At 41.6% G+C, this 18,899-nt stretch overlaps 7 protein-coding genes across 7 annotated transcripts; 5 read left to right on the top strand and 2 right to left on the bottom strand.

Annotated features, from left to right (window-relative positions):
• Positions 1-718: 718 nt before the first annotated feature.
• On the top strand, positions 719-1,519 carry PKNH_0503700 (trafficking protein particle complex subunit 2-like protein, putative; the record flags this gene model as incomplete). Its single annotated transcript, XM_002258135.1, has 4 exons — positions 719-848; positions 959-1,128; positions 1,246-1,339; positions 1,497-1,519. The coding sequence occupies 4 exons, from the start codon at positions 719-721 to the stop codon at positions 1,517-1,519; spliced, it is 417 nt and encodes a 138-aa protein (XP_002258171.1).
• Positions 1,520-1,682: 163 nt separating this feature from the next.
• PKNH_0503600 (meiotic recombination protein DMC1, putative) lies at positions 1,683-3,746 on the bottom strand (the record flags this gene model as incomplete). The annotated part of the gene is made up of 7 exons (XM_002258134.1): positions 1,683-1,716; positions 1,949-2,075; positions 2,220-2,372; positions 2,501-2,576; positions 2,912-3,073; positions 3,160-3,555; positions 3,651-3,746. 7 exons carry the CDS (start codon positions 3,744-3,746, stop codon positions 1,683-1,685), a joined length of 1,044 nt encoding a protein of 347 aa, XP_002258170.1.
• A 1,780-nt stretch (positions 3,747-5,526) lies between these two features.
• Positions 5,527-6,345, top strand: PKNH_0503500 (adenylate kinase 2, putative; the record flags this gene model as incomplete). Its single annotated transcript, XM_002258133.1, has 1 exon — positions 5,527-6,345. The coding sequence occupies one exon, from the start codon at positions 5,527-5,529 to the stop codon at positions 6,343-6,345; it is 819 nt and encodes a 272-aa protein (XP_002258169.1).
• A 1,035-nt stretch (positions 6,346-7,380) lies between these two features.
• PKNH_0503400 (NEDD8-activating enzyme E1 catalytic subunit, putative) lies at positions 7,381-8,682 on the top strand (the record flags this gene model as incomplete). Its single annotated transcript, XM_002258132.1, has 1 exon — positions 7,381-8,682. One exon carries the CDS (start codon positions 7,381-7,383, stop codon positions 8,680-8,682), a length of 1,302 nt encoding a protein of 433 aa, XP_002258168.1.
• Positions 8,683-10,539: 1,857 nt separating this feature from the next.
• PKNH_0503300 (KIR protein) lies at positions 10,540-13,036 on the top strand (the record flags this gene model as incomplete). The annotated part of the gene is made up of 4 exons (XM_002258131.1): positions 10,540-10,548; positions 10,792-11,523; positions 11,726-12,562; positions 12,674-13,036. 4 exons carry the CDS (start codon positions 10,540-10,542, stop codon positions 13,034-13,036), a joined length of 1,941 nt encoding a protein of 646 aa, XP_002258167.1.
• A 994-nt stretch (positions 13,037-14,030) lies between these two features.
• On the top strand, positions 14,031-16,328 carry PKNH_0503200 (tRNA modification GTPase, putative; the record flags this gene model as incomplete). The annotated part of the gene is made up of 1 exon (XM_002258130.1): positions 14,031-16,328. The coding sequence occupies one exon, from the start codon at positions 14,031-14,033 to the stop codon at positions 16,326-16,328; it is 2,298 nt and encodes a 765-aa protein (XP_002258166.1).
• Positions 16,329-16,431: 103 nt separating this feature from the next.
• On the bottom strand, positions 16,432-18,483 carry PKNH_0503100 (conserved protein, unknown function; the record flags this gene model as incomplete). The annotated part of the gene is made up of 1 exon (XM_002258129.1): positions 16,432-18,483. One exon carries the CDS (start codon positions 18,481-18,483, stop codon positions 16,432-16,434), a length of 2,052 nt encoding a protein of 683 aa, XP_002258165.1.
• Positions 18,484-18,899: the final 416 nt, after the last annotated feature.

Here is an 18,899-nt window from a genome sequence, read left to right as displayed (position 1 = left end):
ACGCAGGGATCTTTATTGGGGTTCTTCCTTAACTGCCTTTTTTTTTTTTTTTTTTTTTTTTTTTCCCCTTCTATGGTATGTAAAGAGCCAGAACGAATGATGCACTGGTACAGAAAAATATCAACTTCCTCCTTTTGGAAAAGAAAAGAACTGGATGCTTTTTTTTTTTTTTTTTTTTTTTTTTTTCTCTTTTCCTCGTTCGATGCACAGTCACGAGTGCCCAACATGTGGAAGCGACCCTGGGGGAAAAAGGCAGAAGCACGCCGACAGAAAAAAAAGAAAAGAAAAAAAAAAAAAAAAAAATCTTTCGCAACTCGTGCAGAGTTACAAGCCAAAGGAGGAGCAACTGAACAAATTATTCCACTCCATAGCAACATTTTTTTTTTTTTTTTCTTTTTCTCTTTCCTCGTGTGTATTTCTCGTTGCTACAGTGTGGAGTATCTCCAACTTTTCCTACGCGGAGTAGGAGCTTATATCTGCTTGCGCCACCCGCTCTTCGTGTCACTTTCATCTCGACCGATACATCCTCTCATACACATGCACATTCACATGTTTTCTTCACCTACAGTGCCAACCCGAGACCACGCATAAAGAGAAAGTGAGTTCCTCGCCATATCTCTGTACAAATTCTACAACGCCACGTTATTCCACCCGTCTGATGTCCTCCTTTTTTTTTTTTTTTTTTTTTTTTTTTTTTCAGACCCAAGGAAGATATAAAATGGCAATAAAGAGTATTTGCTACCTGGGGGAGGACGACGATATTTTATTTTTCCACTCAACGGAGAAGAGCGATGAGCTAAGTTCCCGCTTCTCCGTTTTTTCAGCCTTGGATAATCTGAAGAAACTGAGTAGGGGAAAAACAAAAAAGTTCCAGTCCATCCAGGTGGAGCTACTTCCTTGAATAGGTTTATATGTACTTTCTTCAAACGACCTGCACCTATTTTCTACCCCCACACAGCGGAGTCGAGTGAGAAGAAGACGGAGCCTTACGTCGGATACATAGGAATCAACCTCTCCCTCTTTAGCGCATACAAAAACTACGCATACGTCGTTAAGGCAATTAACCTGAAAATAATACTTACTATTGATGACGGGAAGAATAAATACACAGATGATATTCTTAAATCGGTGAGTGCCACCACGATCATCACGTTCGTCACGTTCATCACGTTCGTCACGTTCACCAGGAACACTCCCGTGTGCTTCCATCTTACACATGCGGTGCATGCACACACCCCTTCACAGATTTTTATAAAGCTACACAGAATCTACGTGGACGCAGTTTGCAACCCCTTCTACACAGACCTCCTGGAGAGCAACTCCTTTGAAAAACAAATTAGTAATTCATTCATTTTAAGCAAAAAAAAAAAAAAGAAAAAAGTGAATTCCACATTTGTGGATGGTTCACCCTGCGAATGATGTTACGAGGGGTCTCTCCCCATGTGGTTATACACATTACACAATTTTTTTTTTTTTTTTTTTTTTTTTTTTTCCAGAGAAATTGATAGAGACATCCTAAGTTGGGACCCTTTGATGGACGCTCACTTGTCTGGAGGGGATAGATCTCCGCCTATGTTATCTTTCTGCTCTGCTTTTTTCGTGTAGCGTTTCACCGCTTTGCTTTGAAAGGCGTTTTTTTTTTTTTCATTATTCTCCCAACCGTCCAGCAGCACACACTTCGCTCAGTCAGTTGCGTCAATCACACCACCTTCCGACCTGAACACCCCCCCAAAAAAAAAAAGAAAAAAAAGAAAAAAAAGAAAGCAATGAAATGAAGCGGATAAGGGGTTGCGAGAGTGCTCATCTAAGTACACCACGGAAGGTGGACAGGCAGATGCTCACGTGTCGCCCGCGGGTTTTACTTCTCCCCGTGGCGTAAATCATCGTCTGCCCATTGTTCGACGTGTATTTTTTTTTTTTCTTTTTTTGCGTTTGGCCTCCCCCTTACAGCTGGAAGATGCAATCCACTTCGGGAAGGTTGGGGGCGTCGTAAACTTTGCACACCCGCTGATCTCCTTTGCCCTTTCTCAGTGACAGCCTGGTTGTGGATGCATGGCCAATGACGTGTCCACCGACTGGTCCACGGGGGGAAGAAGTGAGGAAAAGGGGTGGTTAAAAGGGGGAGGGGGGGGTGCCCATAAAGGCGTCCATAATATGCAACAAGATGAGCGACCAAAAGGGGAGACCTACACCGGCGTGGCGCAGTCCGTCGTGCAAACCTGGCTTCATCGGGTTGGCCACGAAAGTCATGGTAGCCCCTGGGTCGGACATCACTTGGTTGGTTATTAAAACGGCAATGTTAAATTGCTCTCCCAGTTTGCTCAGTACAGATAGGGTTTTGTTCAACTTTTGTTGGCGTTCGGACAGTTCCCCTGTAGGTTGCGGACAGGAGGGGGAAATGTAGTGCAGGTCGATATGGTTTGCATAGAGACGTCGTGCAGATAATCTTGCGAAGGGGGAAAAAACAAATCCGCACTCGAGAGCTGCACAGCGAAGCTACCTCGTCCACTAAAGTCCACTCGGAAGAGAGAAATGATGGAGTCCACCACGAGTAGTGCGAAGGGTTCTTCACACATCTTCAGTGTCGGCGCGGCAATGTGAAGGTGCAAAAATATATATATATATATATATATATATGAACAGACTTAAAAAAAAAAAAAATCTAGCCAAAAGGTTTTAAAAAAAATATGAACAGGTCATAAAAAAAAAAAAAAATATATATAATAAAGCTAGTCATGTGGCGAGGATGGCGCTCGCCTTACTCCCTCCAGTAGACCATTGCAATGGGCACATCTAACAAAGTGGCCCCAAATGAACCTCTCCCAGAGTTGCGCTTTCTTACTTCTTCGCAACCTTTTAATAATGAATCACTCAATTGGAAAAAAAGTGGAAGTTATTCACGAGACATTACCTTTGCCGCTGACACCGCGAGCAGCTGATACAAGTGCTCGTGTGTAAATGCCCTCGCATATAAAATGTTGTCGAGCACGTCTTCTCCATCAATTCCATAACGTTCGGCTATTTTGCATATTTTCTCTGGCCTGAAGGTACCTTCAGTGTCGATGTAGCATACCTGTGGAGACGGAGCAAAGGAAAGATGAACGTACAACGCGAGGGCCATAATGCAAAGGAGCAGTGAATGTGTGTCTACTGACGTACCTTGCCGTTGCCGCCACCAGCGCTCCTGGGCAACTGAGCCGACACCGCCAGCGTGTGACATATCTGCGTTTTCCCACAGCGGTTTTCCCCAAACAGTTCTGTGATGGACATGCTTTCTATCCCTCCCCCCAATGTTCGGTCCAGGCTGGAACTCCCCGTTGTAATTTTCAGAACCTTACTTCTTTTATGGGCCAACTGATTAGCCGTTATGAAACTAGAACAGTTTTCTATCTTGGATGCCACCTCCAGTATTTTCTCCACCTTTGCTTCAGAAATACCTTTCACATTGCACAGCTCTTTTTTCGTTGCCTGGATCAGGGAGAGTATCGTGCAGTAGCCGCTTCCCTTCAATTTGTTTATGTCTGCCGCGTTGATTCCCAAGTCTTGCAACTTTTCCTATAAATGGTGTAGTAAAAAAAAGGGAAGAGGAAACTTGACAGAACTCTCCACGCCATGTTGGTACACCACATAGACCACATTTTCTTCATTACGATTTCCTGAAATTGATGGTCTTTCGTGACTTCCTCCTCCATTTGGGTCGTCGCAGCAACCTTGCTGGTTGACTTGCTCGACGGTAAGGTAGCCATTATTAAACGAACGTAGAAAGAAAAAAAAAAAAAAAAAATCCCCCAAATGGGAAAAAAAGTTATGAACAGGCAAGGTGAAAAATACGCTTATGTGGGGATACTTCTCGACAAAGAATTTTTGGGAGAGGTGCTGTTTTTTCTTTTGAACGAAAAAAAAATCGAAATCGCTCTCCGTCGGCTAAATATCGGGGGCTAGCCACTAGGGGAGGTACATCTATGTGAACAAGTGAAGGGGGGAACACGAGCCAGATTGGGAATGTAAACACACAGACGCTCTTGCGAACAGGGGAATACAATGCCGCAGAGTTAGACGGGAAGTAAAAACAAGCTAAAGCGTTAATCACCGTTTTGTCCACTTTGAAAAAATTATACAAGCGAATGGCCTTTGAGATGTTTTAATGTCTCGCTGTTGTAAGGGAACACGTTCATGTACTGCTAAGACGCAACAAAAAAAAAATTCATTCCTCTTGTTCGGAAGGAAAAGGAAATTAATCTTACAAACCCTTTGCCGCGTCGCGCTCTTGGCAGTTTTGGTAATTTGCACAGTTCATGTATGCTCTGTTTTGTTAGCTTGCATTCCTTTCCCCCGAGTAGTAATAGTGTACGTTCACTGATTCCCCGCCACAAAAAAAAAAAAAAAAAAAAAAACAGACAAATTACGAGAGGTGAACAATTGTACATTTTTTTTTTTTTTTTTTACACACACTTTACACTTCAAGGGGTGTGTAGGAGTTGAGCCATTTTTCCTTTTTGCAGACACCTCACCAGTAGATTTAAACAGCGTAAGCTGTCGTAAAAGGGGGGAACACCACTCGATGACACAATTGTCAGAACGGGTATGCAACGATGGAAATCCTTACCAACTGATGGAGCCCCCTGTATAGTCTGTTCCTTTTCGACACACCATAAGACCACCTTTTGTGTAAATGTCTCCGATTCTAATAAAAAAAAAAAAAGAAATCAGACGTGCAAGATCGAAAGGGGTTTAAAAAAAAAAAAAAAAAAAGACGTCAAAAGTGACCTTGCCTGGTCAGGTAAAAAGTTTCCTAACAGGGCAAATGAAGCAGAAAAAAAAAAAAAATGGCTAGCTAAATCGACGAAAAATCTCCAAACAGGAGAATAACCGATCATATAAAAAAATAGTTATCATAAATAAGTGGTACCTCCTGGGATGGGATGAAATGCAATTATCGGAAAGGGTAACTTCAAACGATGTTGGGTCTACAAACATAAACGTAGCCGTGTTCCTCACTCCTTGCCTTTCCCATGCGCGTCTTATGGTCCCCCCAAGTTACACTCTCTTTTTTTTTTTTCCTTGGAGGGAATTCCTGGTCAACTCTTCTCCAGAAATTCACATTACAAAGGGGAATAGTAAACCGCAAAAGAAGGAAAAATGGGGGCGGAAAGCATAACGAAGGGGCATCGAAAAGTATATTGGATGGAAGCCGCTCCGTTTTATATACACACGGCGCGGTTAAACAAGTGGCATAAAGTGGCGAAGAGGAAAGGAAGAAAAAAAAAAAAAAAAATTGGTCCAGGCAAAGCATATCATCACGCGGGCCACCCTTACGGAAGTAAAATAAAAATGAGGAGTGCAAATTCACGACAGGATAAAAAAAAGAGAAGTGCTCTTCTTTCGAGCAGGGTGCTACTCGCGACACATAAAACTCGCATGAGGATTAATACAGTGTAGAAGCCCGGACGATGCACACGCATACATACACACATACACACCTTGTCGTTGTTCGCCTCCACACGTTAACGACTCAGTTACCTCCAAATGGAGCAGAAGAAGGGACCCAAAGTTTTCATCCTGAACGGCGCGGCGGGGTCGGGAAAAGATACCCAATGCAGGCTGATTGCAGAGAAGTACAACTTTGCAGTGATCACAATCAGCACGTTGTTAAAGGAGTATGTTTCGGAGAATGAAGAGACAGGAGGGGGCACAAGTCTAAGTAAAGATGATGAATCCATCGAAGAAATAGGAAAAAAAAACGAAGATATTAAAAGAATAAAAAGGTGCATGGAGGATGGGTCATTAGTGCCGGACGACACTGTTATAAAAGTATTTGTTCACCGTTTAGGAAAATACATAAATGGAGAGAAACCATGTGCAGGCATTGTAGTTAATGGTTTCCCGAGGACATACGAACAGGCACTACTGTTTGCAAAAAATGGCATCCAAGTTACAAGCTTTATCAACATACAGGTGAAGAAGGAAAACTTAATGAGCCGAATCAGTAGCAGAATGGTCGACCCAGTTACGAACATAAATTATAATGCGAAAGCGGTGGAAGTTTTGTTAAAAAAAAAGCAAGGGGGACACTTAACTCCAGAAGAGGGACTCATATTATCCTCTCAGGGGGATGCATTTAAAAATATAAGTGATGAAGTCATTGCTAGGTTATCCAAAAGAGCAGATGATGATGAGGCTACCTTTTTAAAGAGGTTTCATTTGTATGAACATAATGAGGAAAAAATTATTTCTCTTTTTCCAACAGTCTACCGGAGTGTGGACGGAAATGGGTCCATCGAAGAGACCTTCGCACAGATATGCGCCATCCTAGACGGGGAACACGAATACACACGACTCAGCTGAGAAGTGGACTAGGGTCTTCTTCGATCAGGGCGCCTTCCCACTCGGCCGACTCTACACGGTCGAGATGTGCATTGCACATGTTTCTCCCCTTCTAACATGGCACATGCCAATATTTGAGTAAGCGCCTGCACGGTCACTTCCAATAACCTTTTTTTTTTTTTTTTTTTTTTTCATTCGGGGGACTTACCCCCTAATTTGACGCTACTAGGAACTGAAACCACTGGACAGAGCAATCCCATCAGCCACCCACTGCAGGGGGGAAATTTTGTGTGCTACTTTATTCACTCGGGAAAAAAAAAATATATATATATATAGCTAATTTTTTTTTTTGCATGAACGGTTCAGGTGAAAAAAAAAAAAAAAAAAAAAAAAAATTGCCTATGATTGATGCATGCTTAACTCTCCCTCGGGGGATACCTTTTGCTAAAAACTCCGGTGGAAGGAAACTGCGGGCCCCGAGGTTTCATCATTTTGTTTAGAAAAATACACGCTACAATAATTGGAGTGAGGAATGTGGGGCGCATCTCATCGGTAGATGCGGTGTAAGTTGTCCCGTCGTAGCAGAGTCAACAGAAAGAACTTCCCACTTCGCATCCCCTGGGTGGTCTCCCCACCTTTTCTGGGACATACATCAGGGTCGTTCATAAGGATATGAAGGTGCACAAGACTATCCACACCAGCGCGAGCGCAACGCATGGGCGAACGATTCTGTATGCCCAATATATGTGATGGCCTCGGATCAGAAGTTCACACCACCACCAGTTGCCACAGCGCACTTCTATCTATAAGTCCCTAAAACATTACAACAGGAGCAATACGCAGGGGGAGGTATGGTGTACACCCTTTTCTTCGTCCCAAGAAGGGGAAATAGAAGGAGAAGCACTCATCCAGCGTACTGTGAAGAGAAGTTCAGACAGTTCCACCTACAGAAATGAAATAAACAAATAAACAAATAAATAAATAAATAAATAAAGGGGTAATTGGAAATCATCCTTTTATAGAGTTTTATCCATTTTGAGGGATATCTGCGAATAAATGGTACATATGCGTAGGGAAAGAAAAAAAAAAAAAGGCGGGTTAATCAACCGAGGCGAAGAGGTTACATACACACACATACACATGGACTCAACGAAGGTGCTAGTGGTAGGATGCGGAGGACTGGGAAATGAAGTCGTGAAGAATCTTATACATCAGAATGTAAAGGATATAACCGTCGTGGACCACGACACAGTTGAATTGAGCAACTTAAGCAGACAATTTTTTTTCACATGTGATGACATTGGAAGAAACAAAGCAGTCGTGATTGAAGAGAAGATAAAGGAAAGGTACCCCTACATCAATATCACTTCCTTTGTACAGAACGTAGAATCTTTCGATACAAATTTCTTTGAGAATTTCGACTTTATAATGGGTTGCCTGGACAATATAAGCAGTAGGATGTACCTGAATAATGTAGTCTTTACTTTGCGCAAGGATGTCATTTACATCGATGGTGGAGTGGAGGGTTTTCGCGGAAGTGTTAAGATTGTGGACCGAGGGAGCCACTTCGCTTGCGTGCAGTGCACCATCGGCAATTACGCCGGGGGGGGATACCAGCTGAACGACCTTGGGGGGGAGGGTATAGGTGAAGCCGATACTGTGCCCGTATGCTCCATCGCAGGAAGACCAACGAACTTCACCCACTGTGTCCTGCACGCCATGCACGTAGCATTTGAGAAAATCAGGAAAGAGAAACTCAACGTGAACGATAGAACGCATGTGTTGTGGATTCACGAAGAAGCCAAAAGGAGAGCTAAGCAATTTCACATCGACCATGAAGACTATCACGTAACCAGACAGATCGTTCAAAACACAATCCCAACGACCATCAGTACACTAATGGTTACTTCTTCACTAATGACATGTCAAATACAAACCATTGCTTCGCAAATGGGTAGAGGAAATCTACGTGTGGTGTCAAAACGTTCACTGGACTACAGCGACATCCTCTATGTAGGAGACAACGGGTTCTACTTGCTCCATTACAAGATATATAAGAACCAACAATGTATCATATGTAATAGAAAACGGATTCATGTTGTTTTTAAGAGGAGCGATAAATTCAGTCAATTTGTTGCATACATAAGGAAAAAGTACGGACTAGAACAAATGAGCATTTCCACAGATTCTACCATTCTCTTCATGGCGTCCAGATGGTTTGTTGGAAAGGTCTACGAAGAGAGGCTGAGTACCACATTCGGGCAGCTGGTAGACAGTGGCAAGGTGAAAGAGCGAGACCAACTGAATGTCCAAACGGAGGGGGAAATTAGCTTCCTTGTCCTCCTAGATTTGGAATGAGCAACGTTAATGGAGTGCACAACATATTCTAGGGGGCCTACAAGTTCGCCGAAACTACGCGTTCAGAATTTCACAGCCGTCAGACAACCTCATAGATCTTTTTTCCTTTTTTTCTACTTTTTTCACTTCTTCCATTTCTTTTCTTCCATATTTTTCCTTTTACTTCATTCTATCTCTATTCATCGTTCTTCATACCTTTCTTCTTTCCCTTTCTTTTAATTTTTCCACATAAACGCGGAATCAGCGTTTCCACGTTGGAGGCATGTCCAGTTCCTTTACTTGCCCGCCTGGCCGATGATTCGAAGAGTTTTTCTCCCTATAGAAAATGTACCCCGACATTCATCGTCGGTTACCGCAGTACCCGGTTCTCTCTGCGAGGAGTTTCTCCTTTCCTTTCCCCCCCTATACCGGCTAAAACTAACCCTGAAACCTTATTCCAACACCATAAAAACCTTATTCCTGAACCCTTAACCCTAAACCTGAAACCCTAAACCTGAAACCCGAAACCCAAAACCTGAAACCCTAAAACTGAAACCCTAAACCTGAAACCCTAAACCTGAAACCCTAAACCTGAAAACCTAAAACTGAAACCCTAAAACTGAAACCCTAAACCTGAAACCCTAAAACTAAAACCCTAAACCTGAAACCCTAAAACTAAAACCCTAAATCTGAAACCCTAAAACTGAAACCCTAAACCTGAAACCCTAAACGTGAAACCCTAAACGTGAAACCCTAAACGTGAAACCCTAAACGTGAAACCCTAAACGTGAAAACCTAAACCCGAAACCCTAAACCTGAAACCCTAAACCCGAAACCCTAAACCTGAAACCCTAAACCCCTAAACCCCTAAACCCTGAAACCCTAAACCCGGAACCCCTAAAACCTAAACCTTGAACTCTAAGACCGTGATACCTAAACCATGAACCCTAAACCCTGAACCATGAACCCTAAACTGTGAACCTTAAACCCTGAACCATTAACACTAAACCCTAAACCCTAAACCCTAAAACCGTGAACACTAAACCTTAAACCATAAACCTGAAACCTAAACCTGAAACTCTAAACCTGAAAACCTAAACCTGAAAACCTAAACCTGAAAACCTAAACCTGAAAAACTAAACCTGAAAACCTAAACCTGAAACCTTAACCTGAAAACCTAAACCTGAAACCCTAAACCTGAAAACCTAAACCTGAAACCCTAGATCCTAAGCCCTGAACCCTAAACCTAAACCCTGAACCCTAAACCCTAAGCTACTGCAGTAATGGGGGCAAGCATGTTCCTTTGTGAACAGTAATTTAGCATATATCTTTTTGCATAATATATATATATTATTTTTTCTTTCTACTTGTGTTGTGAGATGATATATATCTTTCACTGAATATGTAAGAATGTATGCATTACGAGATAAGAAGAGAGGGTGGTGGTGCAGATGTATTTCTTTTTTTTTTCTTTTTTGTTTAAATTTTGCAATATTGTTATTAAGCATTTTTAATTAGCAATTTCTGTCTCCTTAAGGAATTATTGTATAATATAAATGCTAAAAATTTTATAAGGGATAAATTGCGATATGTTATATACACGGATATCTAATATATATATGTATATATTACATTATCGTTACTTGGAAAGGGAAAATTGAATAAATGGTATTCATATTATCGGGGGGTTGGTGAAAAATACAGGAATACCACATATAGTTTTTTTATATGCATAATTATTACAGAAGGAGAGGGGTGGTAGGGGGGGCGAAAATTCCTATATATACTAATTCTGTATGCATGAACATATAGGAAGAGCACATTCTTAACATAGACTTATTAAGTATATAGTGAAATATATAAATCTGTCCATAAACAATGTCGACGGTAATGAGCATATTAAGGGGTTGCTCCTTTTACTTCCACTTTTTTTAACATAACGGTGGAGCATATATATATATTTATACATACGTATATATAGTACCTTATGCACGTAGTATAGTATAGAATAATGGAAATGTGGGAGACTCATGTATTTATGTCTTTATATGTATATATGTACATATGTATCTATATTTATATATATGTAGATATAGATATTTCACCTACCTGTGAATTACATATTTGCAGGCGCCAGATTTGAAGAATTTACCTTCCAAGACCAAATTTTACAATAAATTTGACACGGGCCAGTATGAATCTGGGTATAGTAGTGTTTGGCCAAGCGATTGGGAGAATAAACTGAGCGGTAAATTAACTGAATATCCTGGACCTCTTAATATGAAGGAAAAAATCATGAAGGCCTATTGTTATGGGTGTAAGAAAAAAGTGGAATACGGGACTCAGGATGGGGAGCAGCACCTGAAGGATGCACCATGTCGTTTTTTTTATTATTGGTTGGGGAATATCTTCCTTCAGGATGGGAGTGGATATAATTTCTCGGACCTCGTGGATGCAATTTACCAAGCATTCGAAGGTACTACCTGTGCAAATGGATGTAAGGTTAATTACAAAGACGACATTCCCCGGGTAATGTTCAAGCTGAGGAAAATGGTACATGATTTCTTTTATGACTATGTTACTATAAATACGCATGCAAACCATTATAAGACTAACGAGAAGGAGGAATATCTGAAGTACCTGCAAATAGTTGGTGCAGCATGTAGGCTTGTGGGTGCAGATTGCCCGGGGGGGAAGGAAGATGAAAGTGGTACATACTGTTACGATTTCAATAAAAAGTATAAGAAGTATTGTGAAACAGAACTGAAGGAACTGCAAGAACAATTGAAGACTTGTCTCAAACCAAATCCAAATCCAAACCAAGCAGGAAGTAGTGGTTCTTTGAGTGATGCTCAACAAGAGGTAATCGGTTTAGCAGATGTAATTAGTGGTGGGAAAAAATACTATAGGTTCCATACTTCCCCCATTTAGCATGCATACACGCTTGAGTTAACGTGTGTTTCGCCATTGAATGAATTATTTATGTACACATGTAACATGTTACCATTCATGACAATATACTAAGAACGTAAAAACGTACTCATCTTTATAATTGCATTTGTAGGGAGATGATTTAAACAAGTGGTTACCTTCAAAAGTGACGTACGATGAAATTGTTCGTACCACTGTCTCCTGTGGGGACGATGGTAAGTATACATCAGGAGTAAAGGATGTATTAAAGAATCATAGTGAACTTTTAAACGATGCCGATAAAGTTGCGCAATGGTTTTGTTACCCACATGGAAAAAAAGACACCTTATCGGGGGATGATTCACCTTGTTATTATTTATATTATCACGTGGGGAATACGTTCTCCAGGCACTTCCAGAATGACACATTATTTTGGAGCTTTATGGATAAAATGAGGGAAAAGTTGAAGGATGTGGTTGCCGATGAGAGTGTATGCAAAATTGACCTTAGCCACTTTAAGAAGGATCTTTTCATATGGGAGAAGAGAGTGTATGATTATTACAGAGACCATGATAAAATAAAAGAAAAATTAGGGGAGGACGATTACTCCTGTAGTACAGAATTGGACCAATATCTGACAGAGGCAGCCATAGGATATAACCTTATAGATATATACTGCAGTGGCAATACGTCCAAGAAGGGAGCGTACTGCTCCAAATTCAGAAATGAGTATGGAAAAAACAAACCTGAGGAACTCCTAAGAGAAAAGTGTACATCGCAGCTGGCAGAGGAACGTTTAGAGCTTTCGAAAATTTTAAGTTTAATTATTGACGGAGAATCAGAGAACGTGGCCAACGCCGCCTCCCTTCCGACAGACACCACCTTCTCTTTCGCCACAGGGGAAACGGACATCAAAGGCATTGCCGCCACTGCAACGTCTAGTGGACTTGCTTTAGTGGGTCTTCCTGCCATTGCATATTTTTTATATAAAGTAAGTGAATAAAATTACAGCAATCAGTACTATGCATACATATATATATACAACTACATATATCTATATATATATGTACACACACCACCGCCATCAACACCTCTATCGTAGCACACTTCCTTACCTTTTTGGTTACGCGAACAATTTGGTGGAAGGAGCAACCGCATCAGTAGCAGTCAAAGGAGGGCGAGAAGATCCACTGGTCCTGACTTTAGTAATTTTACAGAAGATGTTTCTACCGAAGTGCCAACGGAATATTCATCATACCTGTCGACAGTATACCCACTGGAAGAATCCATAGAAGATAATTCTACCACATATTATGAAGAATCGCCGCAATCACAACCCAGACGGCGTGGGCAACAACAAGGACAACGAAGAAGACGAGGACCGCCACCACCCAGAAGAAGGGAAAGAACAGACAATGAATATAGATATGGAAGTGGCCAAAATATTAGTTATTTTCGCATGTAACATCGCATATTTCGAATGTAATACACATTGTATGTAACATATATGAATGTGTAATATTTCCCCTTCCTTTCCTCTGCCTACCCAAGGAAGGGGGAAAAGAATGTATAAATAATCATGCGCACAGTTTATATACAGTTTGCAAGAAGGGAGAATGGCATTTCTTCCTTCCTTTATTCTCTTTCTTCTTTTTTTTTATTTCATTAATTCTTTCTTTTTTTTCGTTTTTTCCCTTCTATTTTTTTTTTGTTTATTCCCTTGGACTTGTATCTTTAACTAAATAAGGGAAAGTACTCCAAACAGAGTATGCAAAGAATTGTTGGCCTCTTCAAAGAAATATTTAAAGAGAAGAAATTATAAACATAAAAGCTTGCGTAAATTTTTCATGAACATTTGGAATAGTCAGTGAAAAAATTGAAAGCAACTGAGTGAAGTAAAAAGTTCACTGACAAGTCAGTTAAGTGAAGTATTTACCATAAGGCCAATGAAATGAAGAAAAGTTCTTTGGCCTATATTAAGTACACATAAAAATTAACACCTCAGTAAAGTAGAAAAAAAAAAAACAATTAAAAATAAAATGAGAAATCCTTCTAAAGAAATGACGAATGAAATAAAATTGAGGAGTCCTCAAGTCACGTGTATAAATGTGTATTTTCATAATTTTCTTCTTTTTTTTTTTTTACCTTCTAAAAGGGGAATGCCAAAACGATGCAAATTTTTTTTTTTTTTTTTTTTTGTGGTGGCGGGGTTATTTTTAGCTCGTTTCACCTGAATAATTTTTTTTTTTCTGAGGGGTAGGCGCATTTTTTAACCACCTCTGCGCAAGTAAAAGGGCTTGAGAACCTTTGCATGAAGTATCGCATGAGTGATTTACACATGTGAGAATGTATGCCCGTTATGTCAGGGGATCTTCCAGCCAGACGAGAGGCACGCCCCATGTCGACATCACCACGCAGAGTTAGAATCACCCCCCTCTGTATGTGGGTAACTAATCCCCATGCATGTAACGTTGTCCAAACTGGTAGGGTTCTTTTTTGTAACTCACCTTGTTAGCCCCTGTAACAGTGTAAAGAGAAGTAACCGCAGAGGAGAAGCTCTCGTTTGTTTCATCCCCCGGAGTTATTTCTTTTACGAGAAGAATGGCATCTCTGGTGGGAGGAAAGCGAGGTGGAGGAGTTGTGAGAACAGGAAGGGAGGAAGATTCGCTGTGAATGACTCAAGGGAGATTTCTCCCGGGGGAGGTAACACTAATGACACGGTTGCCGCGTCTGTCATGAATACCGCTAATACCTCCAATACTAGTAATACCGCTAATAACTCCAATAATGGTAATGTCGCTAATACCTCCAATACTAGTAATACCGCTAATACCTGCAGTATGGCCCTGCGGGAGGAGTACCTTGCGAGGATGCTGAGCGAAGGAGATACGATATATGCGTTGAGCTCGGGCAGGGACGTGAGCGCCATAGCGGTGGTCCGTATGTCGGGTTCCCTGAGCAGGATCGTCCTGGAGGTGCTCTTGCATGGAGGAGAAAATCATATAGGCAATAAGATATGCGGTGAGGGAAATAGTGAGTTCTCCCCGGAGGAGCCCCCCCCGGACATTCCCGCGGGGAAAAAAAAAACAGAATACAGCCTAGACCAAGTAATAAAGCTAAGGAAAGACTTCGAAGAAAGGAAAATGTACCACGGAGAGATATATAGCAATTCCAACGAACCGATCGACCAGATAATGTACACCTTCTTTAAGGGACCCAAGTCCTACACAGGAGAAGACATAGTTGAGATATACTGTCATGGATCTCCACTAATTGTGAATGAAATTATGGATGAGATCGAAAAATTAAATACCCTGTTCAGCAACTTACTGAAAACTGAAAAGCAAAAGTATTATAGCCAAAATGATAAAAAAGAAAATTTCACCTGCACATGTTCAGAAGAAATTTGGAACAAATTATTAACCCCACGAAATGATTTTTTTTTTAACAAAATAAGGTTAAGTATGAAGGGAGAATTCACCAGAAGATCTTTCTTAAATGGGAAAATGAATTTACTCCAGGTGGAAGGATTGAAGGAGTTACTTTGGTGCAAGAAGAAAGAACAAAAAAAAGTTGCGTTGAATTATTTAAAAGGACAGGCAAGGAATGTCTACGTAACGTTGCGCAATAACATGAAGAAGCTTCTGCTGTACACACAAGTTAAAATCGACCTGGAGGACGAACACTTATCCTCTAAAGAGGAGAGAACAAATATCAACCAATTCATAAAGCTCCATCTGGAAAACGTTATTGAAAGCATTAGGAAAATTTTAATGAAACCAAATGTGGAAGACTTAAGTAACCCCCTTGATGTTCTTCTTTTCGGTCAGGTCAATTCTGGGAAGAGCACTTTGATGAACCGTATTTGTGGTAGTGATGTTTCCATCGTTACGAGGATTAAAGGGAGCACCATTGACGTGGTCCAGAAGGGAGTGAGCATTGGAGGGAGGTCCTACAACTTTTGCGACTCTGCGGGGGTTAGTACTCATGTACTAAGGGAGGAATTCCTACGTAGGGATTACCCGAATGTGGATTCCCCCTTTGGAGAGAATACTCCACATAGGGCACTCGAGCGCATGGGCGTAAAGAAAACAATCAAGTACCTACGGAAAAGCGCATGCGTCCTAATCATACTGAATGTGAGGAAATACGTGGATGAGCTCAAATTTGCCCTTTCCATTCTGCAAAACAAATTTAGGGGGAAATCCAACATGGAGGAAACAACCCCCCTCCTCCTGCCCCAGTTTATCATCTGCGTGAACAAGTGCGACTTATCCATTGATGAAACGCACGATCAGGTGAGGATCAAAATATGGGAGATCCTAAACAGGAATTTACAGAACCCCGATTTTAGAAGAATATATCGAAATGTTTGGCAGACCATTTTTTTCGTTTCGTCCAAGGAGGGACACAATGTGGACGCCCTCTTGAAGGGTCTCAACGAGGTGATGGAAATGAGGTATAAAGGAAAAAACGAAAAAAAAAATGAAGGAAAACTGGAAGGGAAAAACGAAGAAGAAAACACAGGAGAAAACATACACTCCCCCACGTTCCTCCCATTCGAGAGGCACAAGACCCACCTGCGGCGGGCATTGAAGCACCTGTTGTTTATAAAGCGGCATAGGCACCTCCTAACATTTGACATCATCGCGGAGGAAATAAAGTTAGCTGTTAAAGCCCTCAATGGGATCATTGGTGGATTCAGCCAGGCCAAAATACTAAATGAGATTCTAGACTCCTTCTGCGTCGGTAAGTAGGTTCTCACTAATGTGCAAAACATGGATGTGGCAGAACATATCTGGCAATGATATACAGAAGAGCAGGGCACATGATAACATCTCTCTGTTTCGTCGGAGGCCCTCAAAAAAACTTAACCCCCAGCGCCCTCTGAAGGACCGCCTTGACCCGCTCCACGTAATAGTAGTAGAAGTAATACTTTTGTGTGTAGAATCTGTAAGCGTCGAGCAGGAAGAATTTAACTCTCACTGCGATACCGTTCGCGGGGATTACTTCATGGTTACTACTCGGTGCGTAGTTAGTTACATCATGATTTGATGATGTCTTGCCAAGGGATACCTCACAAGGAAGTACCTTCCCTGAGGGGATCTCCCCACACCCGTCCACATGACTTGGATCTATCCTGTTATCGAAATAAAAACCATTGAACTCGTTAACTTTTTTCAAACTTGTCAAATGACCTCCCCCTTCCTTAAGGCTTCTAACCTTACAGACAGGAATGGCACTTAGGGTGGTGAAGTTGTTCTCACTTGTGGGGGGCGGAAAGACAAAGGTTCGTAGATCCTCCAGGTGTTCCATGTCTACACTTGTTAAGTTTCTTCCAATATCAGTTTGCATCAATTGTCCAACGTATGTTTGTTCACACTCCGTTACATCTGTATGGCCGTCAAAGATTTGTGTATTCTCAAAAAGGTCAATCACATGTCTCATTTCACTCATAACTTCCTTCGCTTCTGGTACCACATCCCCTATTGGGTTCTTCTCCAAGGGGGCTCGCCCAGTATGTGCACTTCCCATGTTCCTCCCCAGGGGTAGTAACTCTCCCCTATTAGAGATGTCTTCTTTAGTGGAAGCCTCCTCTACAACATCGTCGCTGTCTCGGAGAACATCACAACTGATCGTTCCCAAGTGGTTATTCCCCCCATCAAGTAGCGGATTCTGCATGTGAATTTCATCCCGTTTGTTCTGTATTTGGCTACTCACTTTGAAGTTAAGGTGGTCCCCCTCGTAAGTCATCCACTTCGGAGACAAAGCTAGTTTAACTATTTTCCAGAGACTTCCAGAAATTTGTTGCTGAAACTCTGGGTTAGACAGGAGGGAAGAAAAAAACAATTCACTCATCTCCTTCGTCTTCTTATCTTGCATGGCATTGAAGAGAGCATTTTGAACGAAGAGAACCGAGTTGTTAAGCACCTGTTCGTTGTTGAAGATTTCATCGCGTATTACTTTTCTTACATTACTGGTTACGCTCTCCGATTTGAACAGATCGTTCAACCACTTCTTAGACGTTTCGATAGCGATAGGTAAGTGTATGGCTTCCGCCAGTAGGTGGTACACCTTCGTTTGCACTTGGTCATTATTGCAGAGGTAATTGGAAATGTCCATGAAGACATTTCTCAGGTTATTCCTTACTTGCTCTGTTTGTAGTACATCTGTGAATACATTTCCCATTTCAGTCTTTGAGCTTTGGAGTGTATCCACGACGAATTTGGCGGTAATATTTTTGTTCTTTTCATCATTTACTATACTGTACAACAGATCGTTCACCATCCCTTTAATAATTGTTTGCGTTCTGGATGAGTTCTTCACCTCTGTAAGTAATTTTTCTACTTTTGACAAAACGTATTTATTCATAGAATCACCCCAAAATAAATGTACAGAACCCAAAATGAGACTTACCATAATTACGCAGTTCGCCAGGAAAATTAATTTAATAAATGACATGTCTCTTTGGTACTTGTTCAACAGAATTAACACTTGACTCATCTCAGATCGGTCACTTCCAATGGAGTGATACAGCATGGATCTTCTCTTGTGAACTCCCTTTCCTCTTTGATTCATTCCACTTAGGGAGGGAAATTCATTCCTTTTTATCTTCACGCTTCTGTATTTCCTCATGTGCGGTACCCAAAGTGAATTTTTTATGGCGCTTTCCATGGATGGGAATATTATCCCTCGCCCCAGCGTCGGGGGGGCACTGCATGAGTTGCCTTCGCTAGGGGGTGGGGCAACCCCGGGAACAGGAGCAGTGCCTCCCATGGATTTTCGCCCTTCGTCAGCTTTCCTTCCATTCGCCTCTCCTCCACGCGCGCGGGCGTACATCCTTGCCGCGCATCTTACCCTAAAAATGTTTTTCTTCATTTGGTCCATAGGGGGTGGGGTAAACAGGAGCATCACGTCAGGGGGGGCCCTTTTCCCCTTCCTTCCTTCGCTCAAGTAACTCTGTGTGTAGATGTGACAGATTGCGTTTTCCCACCCCCTGCACACGTGGGATCAGTTATGCCTTTCCGTTGTACATCTACGTAGTGGAAACAATTACGTTTCAGAGAAACTTTTCCTCTCCCCCGAACACCTTTGAACCATTACACTTTTGTATGCCATGAGCTGCTCCAACTCAAGTAGGGCTCATTCCAACGTTGGTCCTCCTCTCAAAGTAATTACTACGGACACCCACCTTTCCTCAGGGGGCGATATATTTCTACGCACAGGTGCTACGTGAAGGGATCGTCCTGAAGTGTCTCCTGCAAATCCCACCTCTTCTCTCTGTGTAGCTTTTTACAAAAAAAAAAAAAAAAAAAAAAAAAAAAAAA

This window comes from Plasmodium knowlesi, assembly GCF_000006355.2.
Source record: "Plasmodium knowlesi strain H genome assembly, chromosome: 5".
Lineage (NCBI taxonomy): Eukaryota > Apicomplexa > Aconoidasida > Haemosporida > Plasmodiidae > Plasmodium > Plasmodium knowlesi.
The sequence above is the reverse complement of the archived record's forward strand: the minus strand, read 5'-3'. Positions and strand labels throughout refer to the sequence as shown.